This window comes from Neovison vison, chromosome 4 (assembly GCF_020171115.1).
Source record: "Neovison vison isolate M4711 chromosome 4, ASM_NN_V1, whole genome shotgun sequence".
In the NCBI taxonomy this organism is placed as follows: Eukaryota; Metazoa; Chordata; class Mammalia; order Carnivora; family Mustelidae; genus Neogale; species Neogale vison.
This window is the reverse complement of record NC_058094.1, coordinates 186,431,245-186,456,856: the sequence shown is the minus strand read 5'-3', so window position 1 is coordinate 186,456,856 and position 25,612 is coordinate 186,431,245. Positions and strand designations below refer to the sequence as shown.

The 25,612-nt window shown below is 42.1% G+C and overlaps 1 protein-coding gene across 1 annotated transcript in view; it reads right to left on the bottom strand.

The window, feature by feature from the left end:
* Positions 1–2,966: 2,966 nt before the first annotated feature.
* The window catches only part of ITPRID1 (ITPR interacting domain containing 1), an 85,507-nt gene continuing 62,861 nt past the window's right edge, over positions 2,967–25,612 (bottom strand). Inside the window, 6 exon segments of the mRNA XM_044246326.1 lie at positions 2,967–3,249; positions 3,251–3,340; positions 3,820–3,931; positions 4,693–4,820; positions 10,350–11,627; positions 12,020–12,102. Of these exon segments, the coding sequence (XP_044102261.1) occupies positions 3,034–3,249; positions 3,251–3,340; positions 3,820–3,931; positions 4,693–4,820; positions 10,350–11,627; positions 12,020–12,102 (1,907 nt within the window). The 3' untranslated portion in view covers positions 2,967–3,033.

Here is a 25,612-nt window from a genome sequence, read left to right as displayed (position 1 = left end):
TCAATGAATCATGAAAGACTTCTTTAGCTAAGAGGGGTGGTATAGAAAGAAAAATGGGAAATAAAAGAGAGTCCTTAGAAAACAACAGGAACAGTTGAATTGTAAGGTAGCCTTTTCATCCAGAGCAACAATTTTAACTGCATATTAGAATAATTTGGGGAGCTGTTAAAATTTGTGGGTAGCTGGATCCCATCCCTGGGGATTCTTGTTTAATTGATCTGGGGTGGGGTTTCAATGTCAGTATTTTTTAAATCTCCCCAGTGAGTCTAAAGGGTATTCAGGATAGAGAATCCCTGGGGACACTAGCAGTTACTTCACAGATCACCAGGTAGCCTGGGCTTCTAGAGGTTTCATGTTTATGAGAAGAAGGACATGAACTACAGAAGATGGCATTTGGAAGTAGTGTTGGCGATCAGGTCATGATGGGCCAAAGACAGCAAAAGTTCTGGGTTGATGGGCAGCTCTCTACATCTTGGTTCCCCTTTGGTGCTCTTTGTTAGAGAGTTTGGAGAATAAACAAGGAAATGCCATGAGATGTTTAGTGATCCTTAGAGATTCCAGATGCTACCCTTCATCTGAAGGTGATGGGTGTTTTTTGCCTCCCCCTTCACTTCTGAAGTCATCTCCAGAAATTATGGCAAATTTTTCAAAGTCTACATTGGAGATAAATGGAGATAAACAAGGATGCCTAGCATCTGACCCAGGGAAAGAGTAAAAAATTTTAAAAGTTTAGAAAGGGAAAAAATTTGGGGGGTACCATATACATACATAATGTACATATGCACATATATATGGACTATATCAGGAGCCAAGTTGGGGCTGGAAGCTAAACCATGCTGCAGGAGCCAAAAGAGGGATGTGGTCCAGGGAAATGAGGCAGCAGGATGCAGGAGGGGGCATAGAGCTTGTTTGGGGCAAGACTGCTCTGGGCAGGATGATCCTGGGACTTCTCTCTAGTTCTCTAGGATAGCCTAAAAGGACTCCCTGGCTACTCACCCTAGCCCAGGGTAATATGACCCAAGTGATGACCTAGGGAGACCACTTTGGCAGAGGCCAGTATAGCTCAGAGAGAAGGAAGCTAGAGGCAATTAAAAGGCCCCTCAGTTGGTTGTTCACCAAGTAGTAGGTTCTGAGGGGGCTTGTGGGAATGACACTGTAGCAGTACCCTCAGCGTTGATGTGATCTTTGATTCTGAGGGAAGAGGATGAAGGAGGACTAGGAGACAACATGAATTTGTGGTTCTGAGTCCACACGTTGAGGAGAATGATCATGCCGTGGACAGAACGTATCAGGAAGATGAACCGATTCTGGGACATGACAGGATCAGGTTGGAGGCTGAGTGAGACAGACAGGCCAGTCTTCCAAGTGAAAATATGTTATAGAGAGTAGAGAATGCTGGGCAGGAATTCTGGAGAGGGCAGGAACTGGAGACGGGTGCCTGTAGATTGCACATATTGGGGAAATTGGTGTGGAGAGAGAAAAAAAAGAGAATTAAGGATCGAAGGGGAATGTTCCCAGTCTGAGAAAGGGCCGTCAACAGAGGAAACTGGAATGGTCCAGAGGGTAGGAGGGTTCCACTGAAGCCAAAGGTTTTCAAAAAGCAAGAAGGGTGAAGGATGAGACAGGCTAAGAGGCCCAATCTGGTAGTGGCTAGTTTCCAAAGAAATAGCTTCTGAGTTTCCTTGCTAGGAAGTGACCTCCACTGGCCCATCTCCTACACGTTATAACTTCTCTCAAGGGATTACTTTTTCCATGAAGTTCTTCTGACTGTTCCATTCTTCTTTCATTCCCCATTTTTTAGAACTCCTCCAGGGCTTTAAGACTGCCAGTGCATCCCGTGTTTCAGTGGGGTGGGGGTGGGGGGTTCCCAAGCCTCCCCAGCTGCATGGAAGCAACTCGACACTTTGCTTCTTACCGCAGGGATTACACCACAGCCTCGTCCCTGGGAGCGCTACCTAGCTGCAGGTCCCCAACCGCATGCTCCCCACTGGCAGACAGTGGGATTTTTAAATGTAAACCAGACTATCTGACAATCCTACTTAAAGCCTGTAATGGCTTCCACAAGGAAGAAGGATCCTGGCTCTCAGACCCCCATACAGTCAGCCTATGGACATCCTCGCCCTCCACGCTCCCATCACTCATGTGCTCAGCAACTTCGGCTGGTTCTGCCTCAGGGCCTTTCAACTTTCCATTCCTTCTGCTTTCAAGGTTCTTCCCTCAGAATTTCACATGGCTTCCTCTTCCTCACCATCCAGATTTTAAGCAAATAGCCTCCTTTCAGCAAGGCCCTGCCCATCACCCTCAGGAATTCTGTACACTTCTCTTCCATACCACCCCCTACAGTGTTCACATGTTGTCTTCTCCGTGGTGTTTGTCAATGTTGAAGTTATCTTGTTGTTTGTTCTTTTCTCCGCTCTCCATCCCGCTCTTTATGAGTCGAATGTCTGTCTTGTTTACAACTGTCTCTAGCGTTCGAGGATCTCCTGGGTCATGGTGGGAGCTTCTTCAATGCTTTCAGGGACCGACCACCTCAAGCCATTGGACAGGCTGGCCCTTTTGAGCCCTGGATTTTCTTTCCCTCTTCTGTTGTCACTTCCTCAACCAGGCACTCCTGACAGCTTAATCTCAGTCAGATTCCCTGCAATGTTCTCTTTCACAAAACCCTGTGATTTCCCTCAAATCTCTTTCACAGTTTTCAAAACCATATGTCTTTATGTGTCCACATTCTATCTTACCCAGTAGACTGTGTGTTTCTGCAGGGCAAAGACTGTCTATCATTTATATCTAGAGATATGTACACATATTTTGGCCCCCATGTATTCTCTGTGCCAGCCACATAGTAGGTGCTCACTTATTATGTATTGAATAAATATTGAAATATTGAGTTTCTCCTGGGTTGAAACACAGAGTAGAATATTTTTAAAAATAGCTGGAGCAGGTTGACCAGACACTTCTGGGGGGCAATTTAGATTTTCTTGTCTGGCTGGAATGTGCTCTTACACTTTGAAGGAAGATCATCAAAACCACTCTGATCTAGAGGAAGTCATTTGTACCCTTATCTCCAATAGGACAACTTGACAAGGGGGCTGGGCCTGACTCTGCCCCAGCTGGAGGAGACATCCTGGTGCTGCTCTCCAAGGTGGCTGAAGAGAAGGAAGGTAAATGGGTCACCCTTGAGCTGAGAGTTTGCTGGCCATCTTGGGAAGGAAAGGCAACCCAGGGGGCCATGGCTGGGTGGATTTTAGCACATGGAAGTCTGGCCATTCTTCTCTTCTGTCCAGTTACAGTCATGCAGGTTTGGATAGTGTTCAGTTTGTTCCTCTGTGAGAAGCTCAAAGTGCTAAATAGAAAATAAGAACAAAAAGAGCGTGCAGCTTACCATATTTGCTCCAAACAGTTAACCCAGACTTGTGGGAAAGGTGCTCCTGGGTGGGGAATTCTCTAGAGTGGGCTCTGTGAGCTGGCAGCAAATTCTGGCAGTGACTAAGCCAACTCAAAAGTTGTGTTTCTTATTCTCATTGGGAAAATGGCCAATAATAATAATAATAATTATTATTATTATTATTAATAGGTATTGCTTATTTACAGGGCAGGAGAAAAGACTGGCATAGCAATTAGACGACCTGAGTTCTAAACCTCAACTGCCATCAACTAGCCATGTGGCCTTGAGCAAAGGCTTCACTTTCTTTATACTTAAAATGAAGGTGTTGGCACATAATCCTAGAATCTGAAAGGATCGCACAATCAGGTTTCGGATCTAACGCATCCCTCTGGTGGTCTTCAGGATGGAGTCAAGTGTCACCCTCCACCGCCCCGTACCAACAGAATCTCGTCTTTGATCTGCTGAGCCCGGTCTCCAAACTGAAACGCCAGCTCCTCCACCTGCTGCTGCAGAGCCCAGCGGAGAGTCTGCAGCTGTTTGGCCTCCTGCCTGCAGTCAAAGAACAGAGATGGACCACATTTCCCATCATCTCCAAGCTCCAAGCTCAGTCCTCCATCATCCCTCTCAAAAGGTAGGTCACTCCTCTGACATCTCTTACAAGGGACTGTCACCTTCTTTATTTGTATCAGATACGGTATATCACCAGGGCAGGTGTTCTTTCTTTTTTAAATAACTTTATTGCAGAATAATTTGTATACCCAGAGTTTACCTATTTTAACAGTCCAATGCAATGATTTTTAATAAATTTTCCAAGTTGCATCACTCACCACTGGTCAGTTTGGGATAGATTCCATCTGCCCAATAAAAACTCCCATGCTCCTTTTACGGTTAATCCCTATTTCCACCTCTCAGGCCCAGGCAGCAGCTAATCTACGTTTGGGACATAAGCTTTTCAGCTATGTGAAAATAATGCAGATTTCCAAAACTCTAATAATCTCCAACACTTACATTTGCATAAGCCCCATTCACATCAATGGAAGATACCCTGCTGGCTATTCCCCATCTTCTCAGCTGACTGCCCATCTTCTGACCTCAAATAGCCTTGGCCTTAAAGAGTAAGTGTTGCTTTCTCACAAATAGCTCTCACAGATTCCTGCTGCGAAAGCAAGAACAAGAACAGGAAAGCCAAGGAAAGGGACTCATTTCTCATTAGTCCTGCTCCTGGGTGCTCATCTGTCCTGCCCTGATTACTTTTCCTTGCTTCAGGTGTGTGGGCTCTACTTACTTTGATGACTCTCTTCGATAATTACCTTTCCTCCTCTGTCATGTCCCTGCAAAAGAGTGCCTGCTGTCCTGTAAGGTGTTGTTCAATTTCCTCCAAATGCTCCTGGAAACTCTGGCACACCATCTTCATCACTTCCATCTCCTGGACTGTGCACTGAGAACAATTAGAAAGAGCTGAAAAGGAAGTCCTTTCTGATTCACAGTAAGATCTCAACATGGTGGAGCCTGCCTGCCCCGCCAGGGCTCCCTTGTCTGCAGTGAAGCCCCATCGCTAAGGCAAGGGAAAGAATAGATGGAAAGCCCAGCCTCTGGCTTCTCCAGGTGAGCAGAGGCAATATTTGCCTGGGACAGAAGGGCAGCAGTTGGTTGTTGATTGGCTCTTGGAGACATTATGTCCCAGAGACAGGACTGTCTGAAGAACTAGATGATGTCAGGGTACAAGGACACAGATAAGAAAATCAGGGGGAAAGTGTCGGAGAGATGGCTTGTGCTTAGGAAAGCTGAGTCCTGTTAAATCTTGTTTAACGTAGGCATTGAATATTGCCTCACTCTGAATCTCAATAATGTTGAACACATCTGTTCCAATGCTATGTGTTTGATTAGAGAAAGTCTGCTTAGAATAATATATATATATCAGTCTTAGCCCTGCTTAACCACGGTCCCTGATGGTGAAATCTGCAAGATTTCACCATGTGGCTAACAAGCTCACCCAGAGTAAGGGAGGCATCAGTTAGGCATCCTACTCTCTTTGTGAACTGGAATCTAAAATTAAACTCTGTCTATGCTCCCCATACTGCTCCTTATTTTTCCTGATGTGAATGGTTCTTTATTTTTATTTTTTTATTAACATATAATGTATTATTTGTTTCAGGGGTACAGGTCTGTGATTTATCAGCCTTTCACAATTCACAGCACTCACCATAACACATACCCTCCCCAATGTCCATCACTCAGCCACCCATCCCTCTCACCTGCCTCCCCTCCAGCAACCCTCATTTTTTTCCCTGAGAGTAAGAGTCTCAAGGTTTTTTCTCCTTCTCTGGTTTTGTCTTGTTTCATTTTTCCCTCCCTTCCCCTATGATCCTCTGTCTTGTTTCTCATATTCCTCATATCAGAGAGATCATCTGATAATTGTCTTTCTCTGATTGCTTAGCATAATACCCTCTAGTTCCATCCACATCTTTGCAAATGGCAAGATTTCCGTTTTTTATTTGATGGCTGCATAGTATTCCATTGTATATATACACCACATTTTCTTTACCCATTCATCTGTGAATCGTTCTTTAAATTGTTCTTAAATTTCTCTGTGTGACTCTGTTTCTGCCGTGGTGTCCTAATTTATATGTCTTCCTGAAGCCCCTAAGTCCAGTCCATTTGTTGATTGAACCCGATGATTTGCTGAGTTCTTACTAGATATCTGCCTTCTTTTCCAGCCCAGGTTGGATCATGCTTTGAACAGATGCATGAAGGTGACTGGGTGGCTCAGTCCCTTAAGCATCTGATTGCAGGAGCCTGAGATCTCAGGAACCTCAGATCAAGTCCCATATGAGGGTCTCTGTTCTGCAGGGAGTCTGTTTCTCTCTCTGCCCCTCCCACCACTCATTCTCTAACTCTGTCAAACAAATAAATAAATAAATATAGATGCATGATCCAGAACCCCAACATCTCCACCCATCTGACTTTAAGCAACATTAATGCTTGTTAGACCCTAATGCTTTCTCTACCATGCTTATGGATTTGGCTCCCCTCCCCACCGCCCAAAGTAGCATAGCAGAGGCTGTTAGTTGCCTGCTCACTGTCTTTTCCCCCTTTATTCACGTAAAGAGACTTCTAATATCTTAGGGTAACAGTGTGTCTAACAAATGATATTTCCCAGCATCCCCTGCAGTAGGATGGCAATGAGATCAAAGTGGAAAACATGGGGTGGGGCTTCTGGAAAGTTCTTTAGAGGAATCTAGTTTTCATGGCAGCTGTCTTTCAACCTTATCTTCTTCTTCCTTCCATGGAGACCAGTCTTATGGCTGTGTTAATTCCTCTTAGCCCTGTTTTAAGGAAGTCCCAGATTTCTTACTTTACTCCCCCAAACCCCATGGCCAAGATTCTTGGAGCTTCACTTCTACTTTTACTGAAATTGTCATAATAGAAATACTTTGCTGCAAGTGATGTTCTTAGACCAAAAACTCCTCATCATTTTGCTCTGAGAGTCTGGTTTGATTCTGTCCCCTAATTTTTATGTATGAATAACATATTTTACATGGCAAAACTCTCTAATTACTTTGGCTTCAGTGTGAGTGCATTTGAACCAGTTAGAGAAGTATTTGAAGTGTTATTGATGTTGGCAAGCATGCTTGAAGGGTGACTACAATTATGGCTATAAATAAATATAAATAAAGCAGAAAAGATCTTCGAGACCATGAAGGGCTCATTTTATAGAGAGGTGTTCTGACACCGAATGGCAAACTGACTTGTCCAAGGTCCAGATTTCCAGCCTGAGTCATATCTTTTCTTCTCGAGATCTGAGTCACAGTAGTGTGCCTGGACACGGGGACAAGCTATTTGTCGCTTAGGACTGAGCTGCCTGAATGGTCCTAGTAGATTTCCTACAGACCGACCAAACTCTAGGGATGGAAATATGGTGCTCAAGTAGGCTGAGCATTAGAAACATTAAAGTTTACGCTTCATCTAGTTATTCTGGGGTAATTCTTTGTGATTGGAAGGCACAGGGGTCTGGGATTCAGAAGTACTGATAGCTGGCCCAGAAGGTGTGAGGTGGAAGATTCTAAAACACTGCCATCTTCTGGTCATTTGGAAGTACTAACAGTACATTTCAGTTCTAGAACAGGTATGTAGTTTTCAGAAAAAAGGAAACACTAGGCAAGCAAAAACAAAAGGCTGTTTGGAACTCTTTCTTCCAAAGTAAGTGCTGGGTTATAACCCAAAGTCAAATCAAGGTCTACTTGACTGACCCAAGTCCATTAAAACAAACTTTAACTTTAATAGTAAGAGCAATACCATGAGAAAACATTGAAACGTCACTTTTGAATTGGTTCATCTTAATTTTTAAGCGGTGTATGCTTTTTACTTAAATCTAAATTGCGAACATTATAAAAGACTTTTCTAATATCCAAAAATCTAATTTCAGATGTTACTTTCTTGTATAGAAAGTATTTTTTTAATCACTAAATTATTATGAAGAATTCACACATTCATAAGAATTAATCCTAGGGGCATCTGGGTGGCTCAGTGGGTTAAGCCTCTGCCTTCAGCTCAGGTCATGATCTCAGGGTCCTGGAATCGAGCCCCACATCAGGCTCTCTGCTCAGCAGGAAGCTTGCTTCCCCCTCTCTCTCTGCCTGCCGCTCTGCCTACTTGTGATCTCTGTCTGTCAAATAAATGAATAAAATCTTCAAAAGAAAAAAGAATTAATCCTATCAACAAATCATGATGACCCACAAGACCACCAAAATAACATTTACCGGTAAGTCAAGTGAATCTCTGCACTGTTATGCACTCCTCTGTAAGGGGAGGTGATGGGAATGTTTTTCTGAGTCTTTTACCTAAACTTGCTCTTCCTTTCAACACCTGCTTGGAACGGGTGGTAGATAGTATCTATCCCTGCCTTTAATCTTCACTTGGTCCAAATTCATTTTCCAGATTTTTTTTTAATAAATAATTTTTGTAACCCTAGTTAGCAGCTGGCATCTGATTAAGAGATATTTTTCTCCAGAATATTATTTGGGCCTTACAAACCCAGGCTCACTCACCACAGATACCTTTTCTCTCTGTTCCTGAGTATGTTCTTTGGCTTAAGTAGCCTGCTCTTGTGTGAAAATGCAATCCTCCATTTTCACTTGCTTTTCTGCTGGTCTCTGTGTGCCTGTGTGTGCACCTGCCCACAAGTACAATAATGCACATGTAAAAAGACTGTTTTCTTTGAGTGTATGTTTGTGGTTCCTCGAATCTAAGTAAGGAGAAATGCATTGTCATCTAATAAAACCTGAGATAGTATGTATTTCAGGGTGTATAATCTCAGATCAATTCAATTCCAAATGCCGGAAACCTTGCAATTTGAAAAATGATGAGTAAATCACTTATCTTTCATTGATTCTCTTTCTATGTTTATACAACATTTATGCAGATTTCTAGATGTTGCAGGGCTAGGTAGTAATTGCCTGGTCTTTCACATAATCACTTTCTCATGTTGCCATTACACTTCTTCGGATTTAGATATTTTAAAGCTAGATGCATCATTGCCTGGAGTATGTTGTCCAAGAATCTGGTGTCAGCTAAATCTGAATTTGCATCTGACTTAACCACTTATTAGTAGAGGAAGTTGGAAACTTATACTCTCTTGATTCTAGGTTCCTCATTTGTAAAAGGGGGAGGACTTGGCATATATATGAGGGACTCAGGATTTATGGTATGGGTGAAAATGAGGGTTATGCAACATATGGTAAATAAAGTGATTAGCATAGGCACCCAATAAATATTTGTGGAATTAAAAGAATGGGAAGGTAACCCGTCAGGCCTCAAACAGTAGGTGCTTAATAAATAACAGTTGCCTTCTACTCTCCTTTAAACAGCTGTAGCCCTATATTATCTGTGCCACCTTTCTGGTTTTTTTTTTTTTTTTTTTTCACTTTAAATACAGGTGATTTCATGTGTGATGCTATTTATTTTTTAAAGAAGAAAAGCCTAGATCATTTCTCACCTTGAGAATCAAGGAAGAGGAAACATGGGAAGGACTCACTAAATGCTTATTGATTTATCAGGGGCTGAACAGGTTGGGGGTCAGGCAGTTTTCAGTAAACTCAATGTCCACTTTTAAATAAACTCACCCACGATGGAGCAGGAGTCCCTCCATTTGACATGGAGCTTCTAGAGAAGCTCTAGATTCAAGAGCTGAACAATAATAAAATAATGATAAAAATGAGTAAGAAAACCAGGAGCCATTCAATGAGCATTTTCTGGGGCCTTGTGTGGGCTGGGCACTGGGCTGAGCGTCTGCGCATGCCGAATGCTTTACAAGCTTTCTCTCGCTTAATCCTAAAACAATCCTGTGTCTGTGCCATTAAGAGTCTCCCTATTTTGCAAAGCAGGAACTAGAATCAAGAGAGATGTAATAACGGCTTGTGCAAGATTATTCAGCTAAGTGAATTTAAGACAGAGAATGGTTCAGTTAGACTGAACTGGAGATGAGGTACAGATGCGTTAATATTTATAACCTTACATGTGAACTTATTGTTCTATACCCCTCTGTCATATGAGGATTAATAATGAAATTTGCCTTCTTACTTCCGGAGGGGATTGGATGCATCAGATAAAAAGAAATTTGTGAGAGGGGAGCCTGGGTGGCTCAGTGGGTTAAGCCACTGCCTTTGGGTCCAGTCAAGATCCCAGGGTCCTGGGATCGAGCCCCGCATCAGGCTCTTTGTTCAGCGGGGAGCCTGCTTCCCCCCTCCCTGCCTGCTTCTCTGCCTACTTGTGATCTCTCTGTCAAATAAATAAGTAAAATCCTAAAAAAAAAAAAAAAAAAAATTTGTGAGAATGTGTGGTAAGCTATAAAGCACTCTACAAATATTCATCATGATTTGAGCTCACATTTGGGAGGCCTGAACATTCTCCCTGAGGTGGTGTTGCTCCAGCGGCCTTCCGCCCTGTCTTGGCAGAGAGGAATACTTACAGAGCACAGCTCCTTCACTGTGGTGTCCTGAAGGACGCTCAAAGTCTTCATGAACTGGGCTTCCAGATGGTGATGGGAGCACAGGCAGTGTCTACAGGCTGAAGACACAGGGCTGGGGCTCTGCCTCTCTGAATGGCAGTGGGGCTGGTGATGACAGCAGACACTGCTGTGGGTGTGTTCAGTGTGGCAGATGCCCGGTGGGCAGATATAAGGGAAGCTTGTGTCCAGAGAGACGGATTTGGTGAGGCGCCGGGCCTTGTTACTCTGCCCTGAACAGCAGTGACAGGGTCTAAGCTCACGTATATCAGCCTGAACAGAAACATCACGGCACTGTCTTGATTTTGTCTCCAGTCCTGGTTCTGCTGTGGGAGTAAGGTCACCCATGGTGCATTCTAAAGCTGTTCCTTTAGAATCAGTCCCCAAAGCCCCAGCATTCAGAGCAGCCGATGCCAGGTTGGAGGACATCTGGATTGTCACCGACTTGGAACCAGCAGCGTTTGAGTCAGCGTTTGGAGGAAACTTTCCCCTCTCAGATTCTGCCCAATGTGGTATTTGACCCAAAGCATGACATACTGGCTTTGCGTCGGGAGTATCTCCAGCAGGTTTGTCAAGGTGGGGAATGAACTTCGCAGATGTTTGAATAAGGTCAACTGTATAGGACGTGACATTGCTGGGTCTCGGGACATGCTGTGATGGGCTCTCTCCTGTCACTGAGGTACCATTGGTGTCAGGACAGGTTTCCTCAGCGCCTACATGACGCTTGTCCTGAGCAGAATCAGCTCCCCGTGGTCTTCGGGACTTGCAGTGGTGCCTTTGCACGGATGTTTCCTCAGCTCCCTCAAGCTTCAGAAACCCATCCTTGGCTTCAGTGCTATGGGGTAGCCTAAACCCCAGAGGACAGTCCCACCTGGAGCTAGCTGGACCCACCAGGGCCTCAGTTCCAGTTTGGGGCCTGGGCAAGTCCTGCCTTGGATGGCTGTCTTTCCTTGGGTGTTCTCCCCCTTTGGGGGTCCCGTCAAGGGCTGTATATGGGGTCAATGCCTCTGGGGGCTTCTCCATATCCTCAAACAGAGACTCTTCCTCCACTGTAGATGTTGAGGCCTTTTCTTCCATGACACTCCAGTCTTGATTCGAAAAGGCTGTGTTCACCATACTCTTGGAATCAGATTCATCTGACTCTTGCTGGCAGTCCTGGGGTGGCACTAAGCACTGGCTCTGATCCCTTGGCTCTCTACATCCATTCTCAACAGGACTCTGGCTGCTTGGCAAGGAAGGCATCTGTGTGAGAAATCAGGATAAAAGCAAATGGGTCAGGACAGTGGGGAAGGGATTGGTTTAAGATGCGCTTGTGTCTGTCCCTTGCCATTACCCTTAACTTAGGGGTCCGGAAATAAAAGTTACAAACTCAGGTTTCCATGAGGTCACACTTTAACTAAGCTCTTCCGTCTATGCAGCTCACTTCCTTGTTTGGTAAAATCAAAGAAAATAAAAAGGAAAGGAATGCTAAGCTTTCTGGCACCTTGTTTAGTGTGACTCCAATCCCCCGCCCCTTGGGTGCTTGTGGTGCATGTCTTCTACGGGCTGGCTGCCCTTCCCAAATATGGCAGTGTGGTGTGCTTTCTGTTTATCTTTCCTTCTACTCCAATTCCAACCCACCAGTGGCCCTCTACCTGCAAGGACAATGGTTCCAGGGGGTCATCCAGGAATCCGCTGCTGTCAGACTGACAGCTGTTTTCTCTGTTCACTATGGCACCTGTGGAAAGAAGTCACAAGGCCTGGGGTCAGTGAAGGGAAGTGGGGTGTCAGAAGGACTGAGATCAAACCCTCTCTGTGCCGGACAGGCCGAAGATCCTCAATAAATGCCCAATGCATGGAGATAGAGATGAGTGGGGGGATTCCAAGGGTCTATTTTCTTGATTGTCAGAGGGTCCAGGTAAAACTGTGTCACTGGTTTCCTGATACAAGGAGTAAAACACAAAATAAAGGAGAAAGGATGACCATCTCTTAAGACAAAATAGCAAATGATTGCAGATACGTCTTTAATAAGGGGAAGAAAATCCAGAAGGAAATGCATAGCCCTTAAATGCCATGCTGACAATAAAATAAAAAACAAAATGTATATATCTCCGTATGTATTTTGCAATGAACTGAATATTAAGCACACATCCCCCATCATACATTGAAATCCTAACTCCCATGGTAATGGTATTAGGAGGTGGGGCTTTCAGGGAGTGACAGGTAAGGAGAGCAGAGCTCTCATTAGTGGGGTTACTACTTTGCAAAATACCTTCAAAGGAGTCCCCGGAGAGGAGAACTCCCTTGCCCCTTCTACCATGTAAGAACACAGTGAGAAGATGACCATCTGTGGACCAGGAAGTGGGTTCTCATGAGACACTGAAACTGCCAGCACCTTGACCTTGAACTTCTAGCCTCCAGAACTGTGAAAAATAAATTCCTATTGTTCATAAGCCACCCTGTCTGTAGTATTCTGTTACAGCAGCTCTGCCTAAGACATATATATTCTTTTTTTTTTTAAACTAAATGTTAGATAAGAACCTTACTAGCTTCATCTGCACGCTATATGACTATAAGGCCATGTTCATGTTTTAGACTGCTTCTCCTGTCATTGCAAAAGGCTGGAAGGAGCAAAGAAAGAACTACATGAAGTGAGGCAGGTAACAATTCTGTAAATATGAGCCTCTGGAAGTTCTAAATCTATCTGAACTTTTACCATAGATATTGTGTTATATTAGCAGGGGTGGGGGGTATGGGTGGCTACTAGAGGATGAACCTGCTAAAGATTAAATTGGAAGATTTTTTTCTCTTACCTAAGGAGAAATACTTTATGGGCTAGCAGAGGAAGTCACCTGGGAGGAGAGTGGTTGGAGTGTCGCCCTTCTTCTACAAGAAGTAGAAAGAATACCCTTGGGCACGTGGTTGGCTCAGTCAGTTGAGCGTCTGCTTTCGGCTCAGGTCATGATCTCAGGGTCTTGAGATTGAGTCCTGCATCAGGCTCCCTGCTCAGTGGGGAGTCTGCTTCTCCCTCTCCTTCTGACTGCAGCTCCCCAACCTCTCTCTTTCCCCCTTGCTATCTCTCTCTCTCATCATTTCTCTCTCTGTATCAAATAAAAATCAGAGGATATAAATTTCAACAGCTGAATCCTAGACACATGGAAGAAATTTGAGAAAACAATGTCTTTGATCTTGTTATTACCTCTCTTACTATATAGATAAGGGTAAAATATGGAAAATATTGACTGGTCATCGACCTAAAGAAGACTTCTGCTTCTGACAAGCTGAAGTAATAAGAACTAGATTTTCCTCCCACCTCAAACAACTGAAAAACTGGACAAAGTATATGAAAAACAGTTTCAAAATATGGACGTCAGGCAATTAAAAATGGGTGTCCCTGAGACGTAGGAGTAAATAATGCGAGCTGTATAATCACCCAGCTTCCTGCCTTGAGATAGTTTATAGGCTGTGGTGTAGCGAGGGAGGGCAGACCCAGGCAGCACCTGGCAGATTCTCTGAGTTGAAGAGACAAAATGAAGAGTCGGGAATGACTGACCCAGCTAGAGTTTGCAGGGAAGAGTGGGAGAGAGGAGAGATCTTCACAGAGAGAACTCACAGAAACCCTCTGGAGTATTTAGCTGGGGGCTGAACTGCTCATGTGTGTGAGGAAACACCACAGGTTGGGAAAAGAATCACTGGAAAGGCTTAGAAGACACAGTGCCTAGGAGTCCCCAGGCTGGGAATAGTGCAGTCTTCCATCAGCCAGACTCCAAAACCTCACAATTCCCAGAGCACTGGTGGGGCAGAGTACTCATAGGTGTCTTGCTTTAGGATTGAGGAATGATTAGGCCTAGAATGAGCATTTCCCCCACACCACATATCTTAAAAGTGAGACTTGAAAGGACTTGAAAGGACCACGTAACTCAACTGTGTCCCAGACCTAAGCTCAAGCGCATTTATAGAAATAAAATAATATCAAAAGAAACAAAAAAAGAAATAAAATAATATCTAGCCTCCACAAGGTAAAATCTATAATATCTGGCATCTAACAAAAAACACCAGGCATGTAAAGAAGCAAAAAAAATATGACCCATAGTGGGGGGTGGCGGGAAATAGTCAACTGAAACCAATCTAGAACTGACAATGTTAGAATTCACAAGAAAGGACTTTAAAACAATGACTATAGTCCATATGTTTAAGAAGCTAGAGGAGAGATTAACTATGTTAAGAGGAGACTGCTAGATATAAAAAATACTCAAATTGAAATTCTAGAGATGAAAACACGATGTCTCAGGCAAAATTTATACTGGATAGGATTAACAGCATTTTAGAAATTGTAGAAGAAAAAATAGTGAAATTGAAGACATAACAGTAGAAACTACCCCAAATCAAAAACAGAGATTCAAGAAAAAAAATAAAAAAATAAAATAAAAATAAAAAGAACATCAGTGAGCTGTGGGACACGTCACATAGCTGAATATATAGGTCCCTGGAATATCCCAAAGAGGACAGGAAACACTGGAAGAAATGTTTCAAAGGAAAGTTTGTTTCAAGATGTTGGACAAACCCCAAGCACAAGAAATATGAAGAAAATTATACCAAGGCACATCAGAATGAAATTGTCCAACACCAATGATAAAGAAACATTTTAAAATCAGCTAGAGACAAAAAGACACTTATACATAAGGGAAACAAAGTCAAGGAAAGCAGTGAATTTCTCACTGGAAATGATCCAAGAGAGAAAACAGTGGGATGACATCTTAAAAGTACTGAAAGAAAAAAAAATGTCTGTAAGTTTGTTTGTTTGTTTAAAATTTTATTTATTTTTTTTGATAGAGAGAGAGACACAGCGAGAGAGGGAACACAAGCAGGGGGAGTGGGAGAGGGAGAAGGCTTCCTGCCAAGCAGAGAGCCCATTGAGGGGTTTGATCCAGGACCCCGGGATCATGACCTGAGCCGAAGGCAGACGCTTAATGACAGCCACCCCAGCACCCCTGGATAAGTTGCTGTTTGTTTGTTTGTTTGTTTTTTAAATATTTATTTACTTAGAGAGAAAGAGAGCTTGTACAGGGGATGGGGCAGAGGGAGAGAGAGAGAAAGAATCTCCAGCAGGCTCACTGCTGAGTGCGGAGCTGATGCAGGGTTGGATCCCAGGACCTCGAGATCACAACCTGAGCTGAAATCAAGAGTTGGGCGCTTAACTGACCAAGCCATCCACGTGCCCTGAGTGTGGATACATTTTACAGATTTTTAAAAAATTCTCTAAATTTTTTAAAATAACAACAGACTATTTAAACAAAAAATAATAATACTGTAGTGTGAGGTTTATAACAAAGACTTAGAAGCATAAAAGGAAAAACCAGCCCCCCCCCCGCAAAGAAAACACCTGTTATAAAATTGAGTAGTTTGTGTGGAAGTAACTCCCTGTGAGGTTTTCCTTTGACTATGATGTACAATCTTTGTAGAGGCTTTAGCCTGGCTAATAGAATACTTGTTTACTTGTTGTCAAAGGAAATAGTGTATACCCATTGTGTATTTATTATAGGAAGTTTACTTGTGTAATATTTACACAATATGATGTAATATTTAAGACTTCACTGCTCTTGTTATAATGAGCTATAAAATTCTTCCAACTCCTTTAAGAGTTAGAAAAAAAATCACCTATTTTACTTCTTATAACACCTATGGGTATGAAATCAGTGGTGATTATGGCAGAAACATTTGAAATGGCCAGAGCAGAATATACAATATTTTTCTGGTACTCTACGAAGGGCTGTGGCCACTTCCGTTGGAACCCCTCCACTGAACAGCCTCACCAAGTGGGCAGCCCTTCCTCATGAGTTTTCCACACAAACCTCCCATCCCAGTTTCTGTGATGGTGACCCATGGCAGCTTTTCTACTTGGCCCCCAAAGCCGGTTTGCAGTAGACAGACCACGGAACAGGAGGGAGCAAGATGGGACTGACTGTACCCCTCACTCTCCAATCCCCAACCACGTAAGTGTCGGGGGACCAGAGATATTCAGCAGCAGGGTTGAAACTTGCTGAAGGATGGACAAAACAGCTTTGAAACCTCTTCTTTCTATATGTTTTGGTGCAAGATTTGCACTATAAGCTGTGAAGGATTCCCAGTACGTCATTATCATTTAAACTTTCCAAATGATCCCTAAGCAATTATTATTCTAGTATAAGCTTCATCCAAAATGGTAGCTCTTCCCCTTCTTACAACCTTTTTTTTGTTTGTTTAAGATTTTATTTATTTAACAGACAGAGATCAAGAGTAGGCAGAGAGACAGGCAAAGAGAGAAGAGGAAGCAGGCTCCCTTCTGAGCAGAGAACCAGATACGGGGCTTGATCCCAGGACCCTGGGATCATGACCTGAGCTGAAGGCAGAGGCTTTAACCCACTGAGCCACCCAGGCGACCCTCCCCCCTTCTTAGAACCTTAAGATGAAATTATACATTTGAGCACGAGAACAAAACTCTATGTCAGAGTTCATTCCTCCACGTGCTGGTTGGTCCATGCCCATCTGGTCCAAATGAAAATAAACAACCACCAAAGTAAAGGGTCCCTAAAAGATAGAAAGAGTGATTTCTTCTAGGAAGGATGTGTTTAAATTATAACTGTTACCATCAGTTAATGGCACTAGTGTAAAGCACAACGAACAAGAACAAACAACAAAAATAACCTCCGAAACTCATTGAAATGAATTTGTGAAACAATCAGATTTTGAGAGTCTTTCTGTGATGGTGAGATCAAGCGGTGGGATTGGACATAGTTCTCCCAGGACTAGAGGCTTGTTTATCTTGTATTTTAGAAGTCAAATACACGCATCTGAATCATTTAGAGAGCGTTACCAAGCAAAGTGTGGGCCAGTTTACAGATGGTTTAGTTTCTTCAGAGAACTAAACATCCTTCCCCGCCTATAAACCACCCTTTCAGCAACTAGATGGAAAAACACCTCAAAAATGGGTTTGAGTGTCCCAAATATTCTCTTAAGGTTGTGGCACTTCCTTGCTCAGGATGGCTACAATAGATGATTAAACCAACAGACTAATGCAAATGTGCTCTGCTTGTCCTGCCCATGTCCTCACACGGAGGGGCATGACTTAAGGGAAGGCAGTAAGGCATCTGGCTAAGAGCAACGGAAGTAGCACCAGTGCCCACCTGCCAACCCAGCCCAGTGCCTGAAACCTGGAGGCTAAGACTGGGAGAATTTTAGAAGCCTCATCAATGGGATTTTCCACAGGCTTTTAATATGCTCAAAGAGCTACAGTTCTTCCTTACTTCTCTAGATTAGGGCCTTGACTTCCCACCTCACGTCTACCTACCAGTCCTTTTGTCCTAGCTGAATCTAATTATTCAACCCCCCCCCCCACTACTGGAGGGATCCTGCTCCAAACCACCACCAATCCCCTTATGGGTTTGTCAGGTCCCTTGAAACAGCTGGCTCCCTTACTCTGCTAATCCCATACTTTCAGGCGCCCCCCACCCCCTTCTCTGCAGGCTAGGCTACTGAGATCCTAGCCGGACCCTTAACTGAGTCGTTTAGAAAATATGGAACCAGATCTACTGGATTCAGAGTCTGACTCTGCTGCTGACTAGTGGTGTGAGCTTGGCCATGCCACTTAGGTCCACACAGATTGTTTCCTCACGCGGGAAAGAATAAATGCGGGGATGATGGGTCACTTGAGGGGTTGCAGCGAGGATACTATCTAATAAGATATACTGGATATATGAAGACTTCAGGCACAGGAAAAGATGATCTAATCACGAATATAAATTTTTGCTGCAGAACATCCTCTTAATATTATCAATTAGAACTCAATCACGATGAATATCATTGTTAAATATCATTCATGTGTACTATTATTTATATCAGTATTCGTTAGAAATGGCCTTTTCCAGCATAGGCCTGTCTTCTCAGAGTCAGATTTTACCCTCCCAGTTGGGTGGACCCCGTCTGGGCGGGACCCCTTCTCTGCCTAAGAAGTTTGCAACCTTTCTGCCCGCGAGACCGATGCCTCAGGCACTTTGTCCAAATAATCAGCAGGTGGCAGCATTACACCAACCACAGGACCGAGGAGCCTGGACCCTGCCCAGAGTCCCCAGAACGGCTGAAAGTTGCAAGAAAAGTCCACCGCAAGGGCTTGCTTTCCAGAGCTGAGTTGATAATAAAGACTTCTGAATCCTAAGTAGGGAGTTTTAAGGTTAGTGTAGTTTGAGTTCCCAGAGGCTCAGGAAAAAGAAAGTCTATGGAATCAAAACATAAATGAGGGAGGGAAAAAAAGGACAAGACGTCTTTGGGGGTGCACCATAAGCTAGAGTTGTGTAGAGCAAAAGAAATAGTCCAGCCTTAGCCTGGGGCTCACTGTCTACACTGATCTATGCTATTTCACGGATTTCCCTGCCATGGCCCCGTCTCTTCTGTTCCCCCAGTGGTAGAAAATTCTGTGACAGTGCTGGTGAAGTTGAGTCACAGAACAAGTTATCTTGGAACTTCACTGGACATTATAGATTATGCAAACTCAAACCGGGCAGGTGGCATAAAGCTTGTTAAGCAGCTAGGATGCGAGACAATAGGGATGGTGTGGACTGCCTGGACTCCAGAGGGTGTGTTCCCCTGAGGCATTTTAAAAAGTAATTTTAAATGTCTGGTAGAACAAACAAAGTTCTCTGTGGGCCACAGTCCGTCCTCCAGATTGGAAGTTAGGATGGTACCACCAATCATCCAAAGTAGGAATCCCTTCCAGAACATTCCTTACAGATGGCCATCTAGCTAGTGATTACGCATTTGTGGTACAGAGACCTACTTCTCTCTGGTCAGAACATATCATACTTTTTTTTTTTTTAATTGTAATGCCCGATTTTTTGTTTAATAAATCAAAAATCATTTTAAATAAGAAAAAAATTAAACTGTACACTGAAAAGTCACCTTACTTCCTAGTATAAACTCCAGTAAGAACATATCATACTTTTTACGAAATGCTTCTTTATATTGAGCTGAAACTACAATTGATTTTTCCATTCACCGGTCATAGTTTGATCCAGGGAGTAATACAGAACACGTTTAACCCTTTTTCCTCAAGACAGCTCACTTGTACTCTGCAGGCCTTTCTTCCTCAGCTTAAATCTCCCCAGAGCCTTTAAATCAACCGTCACAGGGCAGTTTTCAAGTTATCGTGTCTTGGGCTTTTCAGTTAAGTGCTTACCTAGTCATGTTTGCCATAAAATCCAGCAGTCAGAACTAGATTTAGGAGTTAGGATAGGGTCTGACCAACATGGTACAGAGAACTGCCCTTTGCTTAGTCAGAAGTTGGGCTCCCAGGGTTGGGTTATACACTAAGCTCAGTCTCTATTTTGTTCTCTTGTGAAATTGAATCTAGCTCAGTTGAGACTACATTTCTATGGCCTCAAGATGATTTTGATCTTCATTCTGAAATCTGTTTGTGTCATCTGGGACCTTGCCACCCGTTCTTGCTGTGGGCCAAGCCACTGCTAATATTCTGAAGAGAATAGGCCACATCACACAGCCTGGGATTGGTTTACTGCAAACCTCCATTTTATTGTTTTCCACATTTCACAAATGTTACTGGGCGCCTGTCGGGTCCTACGCTGTTCTAGAAATTCCAGCATAATGTCAACAAAGATACCCACTCTCACAGAGCTTATATTTATCTTGACTCTGATCCTAGAACTGAAGAATGGTTGAGAACATTCGTGACTGTGGCAAATATTCCTGAAGCAATTTAATTCTTCCTTCTATGCCAAGCATACTTGGGCGGAGGAGTTCCTATCCTACAAAAATTTCTACATAAGGTTTTCATAATTTCCACAAGTGCCCTGCTGACATTTTTGTTTTAATTTCTTTCTTATTACCTGGGGATTCTTCCTCCCTTCCTCCCCCATCCCTTCTCTCTCTCTCTCTCTCTCTTTTTTTCTTTTTCTTTTTTCCCTTTCCTTCCTCCTTCTTTTCTCTCTCCCTCTGTTTGTTTATTGCTCTTGGTTTAGCAGTCTGTCCTCTGTTCTTTTTTTTTTTTTTTTTTTTAAGATTTTATTTATTTGAGAGAGAGAGCAGGAGAAGTGGAGGGTGAGAGGGAGAAGCTGACTCCCTGCTGAGCACGGAGCCTGTTGCAGGACTGGGTCCTAGGACTCCAGGATCATGACCTGAGCCGAAGGCTGTCGCTTAACCAACTAAGCCACCCAGGTGCCCTGTCCTCTGTTCTTTAGTGAGAATTACCCTCCTTCATCATTACAAAAGAGAAAAAGAAGAAGAAAACAAGTTGCTTCTGTAAACTGCTTCTTTTGGCTTAATACCATTAGTTGTTTTTTAGGATCATATAGTATGTGGTGGTGAAGAAAATTTGGAAAATGAAAAAATGTCAATAAGAAAATGAAAATCACTTATCATCTAAGGATGAAGGAAAATAACAAGACTGTGTCTATAGATCTTTCAGTCCAGCCCGGTTTCTTTGTGCATATGTATGTGTGTATTTTATAAAATAAAAATAATACACAATTTATAATTTGCTTTTTTGCATACATATGTGAGTTTTTCTTTATCAAAAGTTCTTTATAATGTGTGTGTGCACATATTTGTGTTTGGAAGCATGTGCATTTCTGTTTCGGACTGTGATGTCATGACTGGCTTGCTGTGTAGAACATAACTGGACAGGCTTCTGTCTTTGTTTCTATGTCCTCAAGCAGCATGGAGAACTGATGTTGTATTACTTTCTTAAACTTAAAACCACTAACCATGGTACATTTTAAAAGATGAAATTCTTTGACAACTTTTAATTTCGACAATAAGTACTGATATTTCAGGATTCCTACTTCTTGGATTAATGGTATTTCTTTTTCTTATTTATTTTCCAATGCCCTCAGTCAAATGATTTATTTATTTTCATTCTGAGGTCTCTAAAAAGAGAAAAGACTATGTCTATGCCTCTTAAGGTAGCTTTGGCCTTATTTCCTAGGTTTTTGTAAAAATTCCATTCTATCTAATGGTAGTGCTATCATTCTTGTTTTCCTTTTCTTTTTCTTTCTTTTTCTTTTTAAAGATTTTATTTATTTATTTGACAGAGAGAGAGAGAGAGATCATAAGTAGGCAGAGAGTCAGGCAGAGAGAGGGGGAAAGCAGGCTCCCTGCTGAGCAGAGAGCCTGATGTGGGGCTCGATCCCAGGACCCTGAGATCTTGACCTGAGCTGAAGGCAGAGGCTTTAACCCACTGAGTCACCCAGGTGCTCCTTGTTTTCCTTTTCTTTTTCTTCTTTGCACTGGCATGCTTTTTTGATATATTTCTGCCCATTCATTTTTCCTTTAGTTTTTGTGTGATTCCTTATTTTAAATGTGGCTAACAGTTTTACAAAATTTATTTATTTTATATATATATGTATATATTATTTTCTATATTTTAAGTAAGTTCCACACCCAGTGTGGAGGCCAACATGGGGCTTGAACTCACCATGCTGCAGTCAAGACCTGATCTAAGATCAAGAGTCACTCCACCAACTGAGCCACCCAATCTCCCCATAAATGTGGATAACATTTTTTAAAGGACCTTTGAGTCTTTTCCTTTGTTAGAGGCATTTATTCCATCTATAGCTATTTTCATAAGAATGTACTGGGTCTTATTGCTTGTAATTTTATGTTTTCTATTTTTAGAACTGGGATTGATGTAGCTAATATGTGGCACACTTGATGCAAATCTGAAAATAAGCATCACTAATAATCCATAACAGTCTTTTCTGCTGAGCTGGAATCCAGCCTCAAAATATTTATCAGTTCAACATTACCAATGGCTAATATCAATCAATGAAAATTGGGACACAAGTTATAATCTATATTTGCTATCTTACTGTTGTATTAATAAACCCCAAACTTCACATTTAAATAGACCTGATTTTGAACTGCACCATAAACAGCTATCTCAGAGACTTAAATGAGGATTAAAGGAGGTAATTTAAAATATTTAGCATAGTTCTTTATTATCCAAACGTTCAAAATGTGGCTATTTGGCCTCAGTATTTGGTAGTATTATTAATATAATTAATTTTTCATGTTTATTCTTTTGCCATGTGGACTATATTTTCAATGATTGCTTTCCCCCTCTGGTAATTCACAAGGCATGTAGAGTGTTTTTAAACTTAATTGGTGATAACTTAAAAAATCCAAGCATTTCGGGACGCCTGGGTGGCGCAGTTGGTTGGACGACTGCCTTCGGCTCAGGGCGTGATCCTGGAGTCCCGGGATCGAGTCCCACATCGGGCTCCCGGCTCCATGGGGAGTCTGCTTCGCTCTCTGACCTTCTCCTCGCTCGTGCTCTCTCTCACTGTCTCTCTCTCAAATAAATAAAATAAAATCTTTAAAAAAAAAAAAAAATCCAAGCATTTCAAACTGTAATTATCAACATCAAGAATTAAGCAGTATCTATTGACTCCCCAGTTAATCAGTATTTGCTGACAATTTTATTCTCTTCTACATTCAGCTTTTTCTCTTCTACATTCAGCTTTTGGATATGATCTAAGATTTTAGATCCAGGATATTATTGTTGAATTCTTTTATTCATGTTTCTTCTCTTTCAAGATTTTTCATGGTATTTGCATTATGCTTATATGATTTATGATTCCTGAAACTTTGCTTATTTGAAATAAGGCTTCACTAAAAATATGACAACTCTGAAGGGTATAGAATTCTTAAGCTACAAAATTTCCACTCTAAACGGTGCCCCGTTATCTTTGGGCATCTAATAAGAGGATGTTTGTTGAGAAGTAAGTGAGCATGAAAACCTCTCTATTGGTCCCACTGTCTGACCATGGTATTTTTAATGCCTAATTCACACTGCTTCCTCTGGCATCTTTTCAATACCATTTTCTTAAAAACTGTCATATCAACAAATTACCTTAACAATTGTTGAAAAAAACACTTTAGAGTAATATATTCACAGGGAGTGACTTGTGATGTTTCTCTCTGTTCCCTCCTCCCCACAAGTTATGGTCCTACCCACAGGAGAAAAGAAGCCAGTGCACCTGGAGCTAAGTGGCATAAAGTAATTAAGGGTTTGGTCATGCAGAATTTTGGAATGAAGCAAGTTAGAAGTCTAATTCAATTAAATATTTCTAAAACATAACATTTCTATGAATCTATAAAGATTCTATGAATCTATAAAAATGTATAAAAATTGCAATATTTCAATACACACATCTTCTTTGTATACATAGATCCTTATTTATTAGATGTTCCTGAGTCGAAAAAGAGGGGCACAGATCCAGTTTTTTTAATAGCAACCCTGCATTCACTGTCTTGGGAGAATGTAATGACACATTTAAATTTAGATCCAGTGCTTATCCTATATTTGAAAAGAGAAAATTAGAAGTTTCCACGGTGAAATGAATAATGTCCCCATCACCATTTGAGACAATGGGTGGCTTGCAAATTTTGTAATACTGGTTCTTTGGAATTTTTAGTTTCTGAACTGATTCGACTACCACAGGCCTAGAGACAAGCAGTCCCAATGATTTTTTGTATTTTTTTTTTTCCTCCTTGTGAAGCAGTCTGGGAGCAAACATTATTGTTGCTTGAGTTAACCAGTTGATATGCAGGTGATTATGTCAAATCCTCAGACAATAGGAGGAGGTAGTCTTTTCACGTGGTAGCCTACTTCATCAAAAGTAATAATCCAGGATTAAGAAAGGGGAAAAATTTTTGATTCACCAAGCTGGAGAAGTAAGATTTTCTTCAAGAGTCAGCTTATGATTTTCATCTAGATGCAGTCTAGGGGACAGATGTGGGACTCATGGCTGCATCAGGGACAAAGGGGGACTCTTAGGGAAGCCAGGTGTGTGCTGGTTGCTTTCCCTTTGCCTTTCCTTGCCTCCACTGCCTCACTCTGGTCATTCTCTGTCCCATCTGTGCTCCAAGATTGCACTGGTGTTCAGTCCTTGGGAGGTGCCAATAGAAGTAGGAGGTAGAAGGGCAGGATAAAGAAGATGGCACATTTATTCACCCACATCCTTCAGGGTGTTTTTTGAAAATGGCTGCATTCCTTTACAGTAAGAGTCTTGATGAGGTGTTCTCTCTCTTTGTGTGTGTGTGTGTGTGTGCACATGTGTGTTCTCTTTTCAGCCTTGCACTTTTACCTGGCTCCAGCAGCATGATTCTTTCCCTTTGTCTTTTCAGACATGGCCTTCTACACTTACTAGCCTTGGCGTGCTTCCCCATCTCTTCGTGGCCCCTTGAATCCAGCCCCCCTTGGCAAATAGTTCCTTTTCAAACTTTTTCAGTCATATACTTCAGTCATATACAAGAGAATATACTTTCTCTTTCTTACCTGAGTGATAGACACAATACAATCAATCAGACAACTAAAAATGCCTTGCCATGAGTAACTTTGACAGAGTATTGTATTCTTTCCTTTAATCCTGAGTAATCTGCTTTTTAAGAAAAACACAGTTTGGGTTTTTAGAGACCTCAGCTCACTCAAGTTTGGAGAGAAGACGGACAGAGAATTGGGCATTGTCTTACATCTCTGTCATATCTGATGTTATGTTTATGTCATATTGTCCTGTTTATATTGATGATTCTCTAAAGAATATCTTCCATGTCAGCTTTTTCTTTTCTGTTTTGTAATACTCATCTTCTTTTTTATTACCCCTAAGTCATTTTAAATTCTGATAAAATTATTTCATACATATTCTCATTCATTTAACAACCACTTACTGAATGGCTGCTTTGTGCCAGATACTGGATGAACAGTGAGGAGAATTGAAAGATGCAACCCAGGCTTTGACAAGCTTGTCCAGTGGAAGAGCCACAGATTAAGGATAGAGTAGATGCTAAACAAAAATTCGAATACTGCCTTTTTATTTAATTTGATAGCAATGAATAATATCCCAGGATATTTTTCCAAAGCTATGTTTTTTTAGAAACACACAATTCACAAAATATGCTTCTTAAGCAATAAAAATCATCTTAAAACTGATGATTAGTTATCTTCTAGAAGAAGCTTGCCCTAATTGTTCATTCATTCTACAAATATTTACCTACTGAGGGCATACTGTGTTAGTGTACTAGATGCAGGCAATACATGGCGAATAGAACCGTGCCTCTCCTCTCCGAAGCTCAGTCCATGAACTTTGAGGATGTTAGTGGCCCTTACAAAGAATAAGCTGCCTTATAACAAGAGTTCAGGGGCACATTTAAAACTAAGCCCTTTTATCTGGGGCCCCAACAGCACTGGCTGCTCCAGTAGA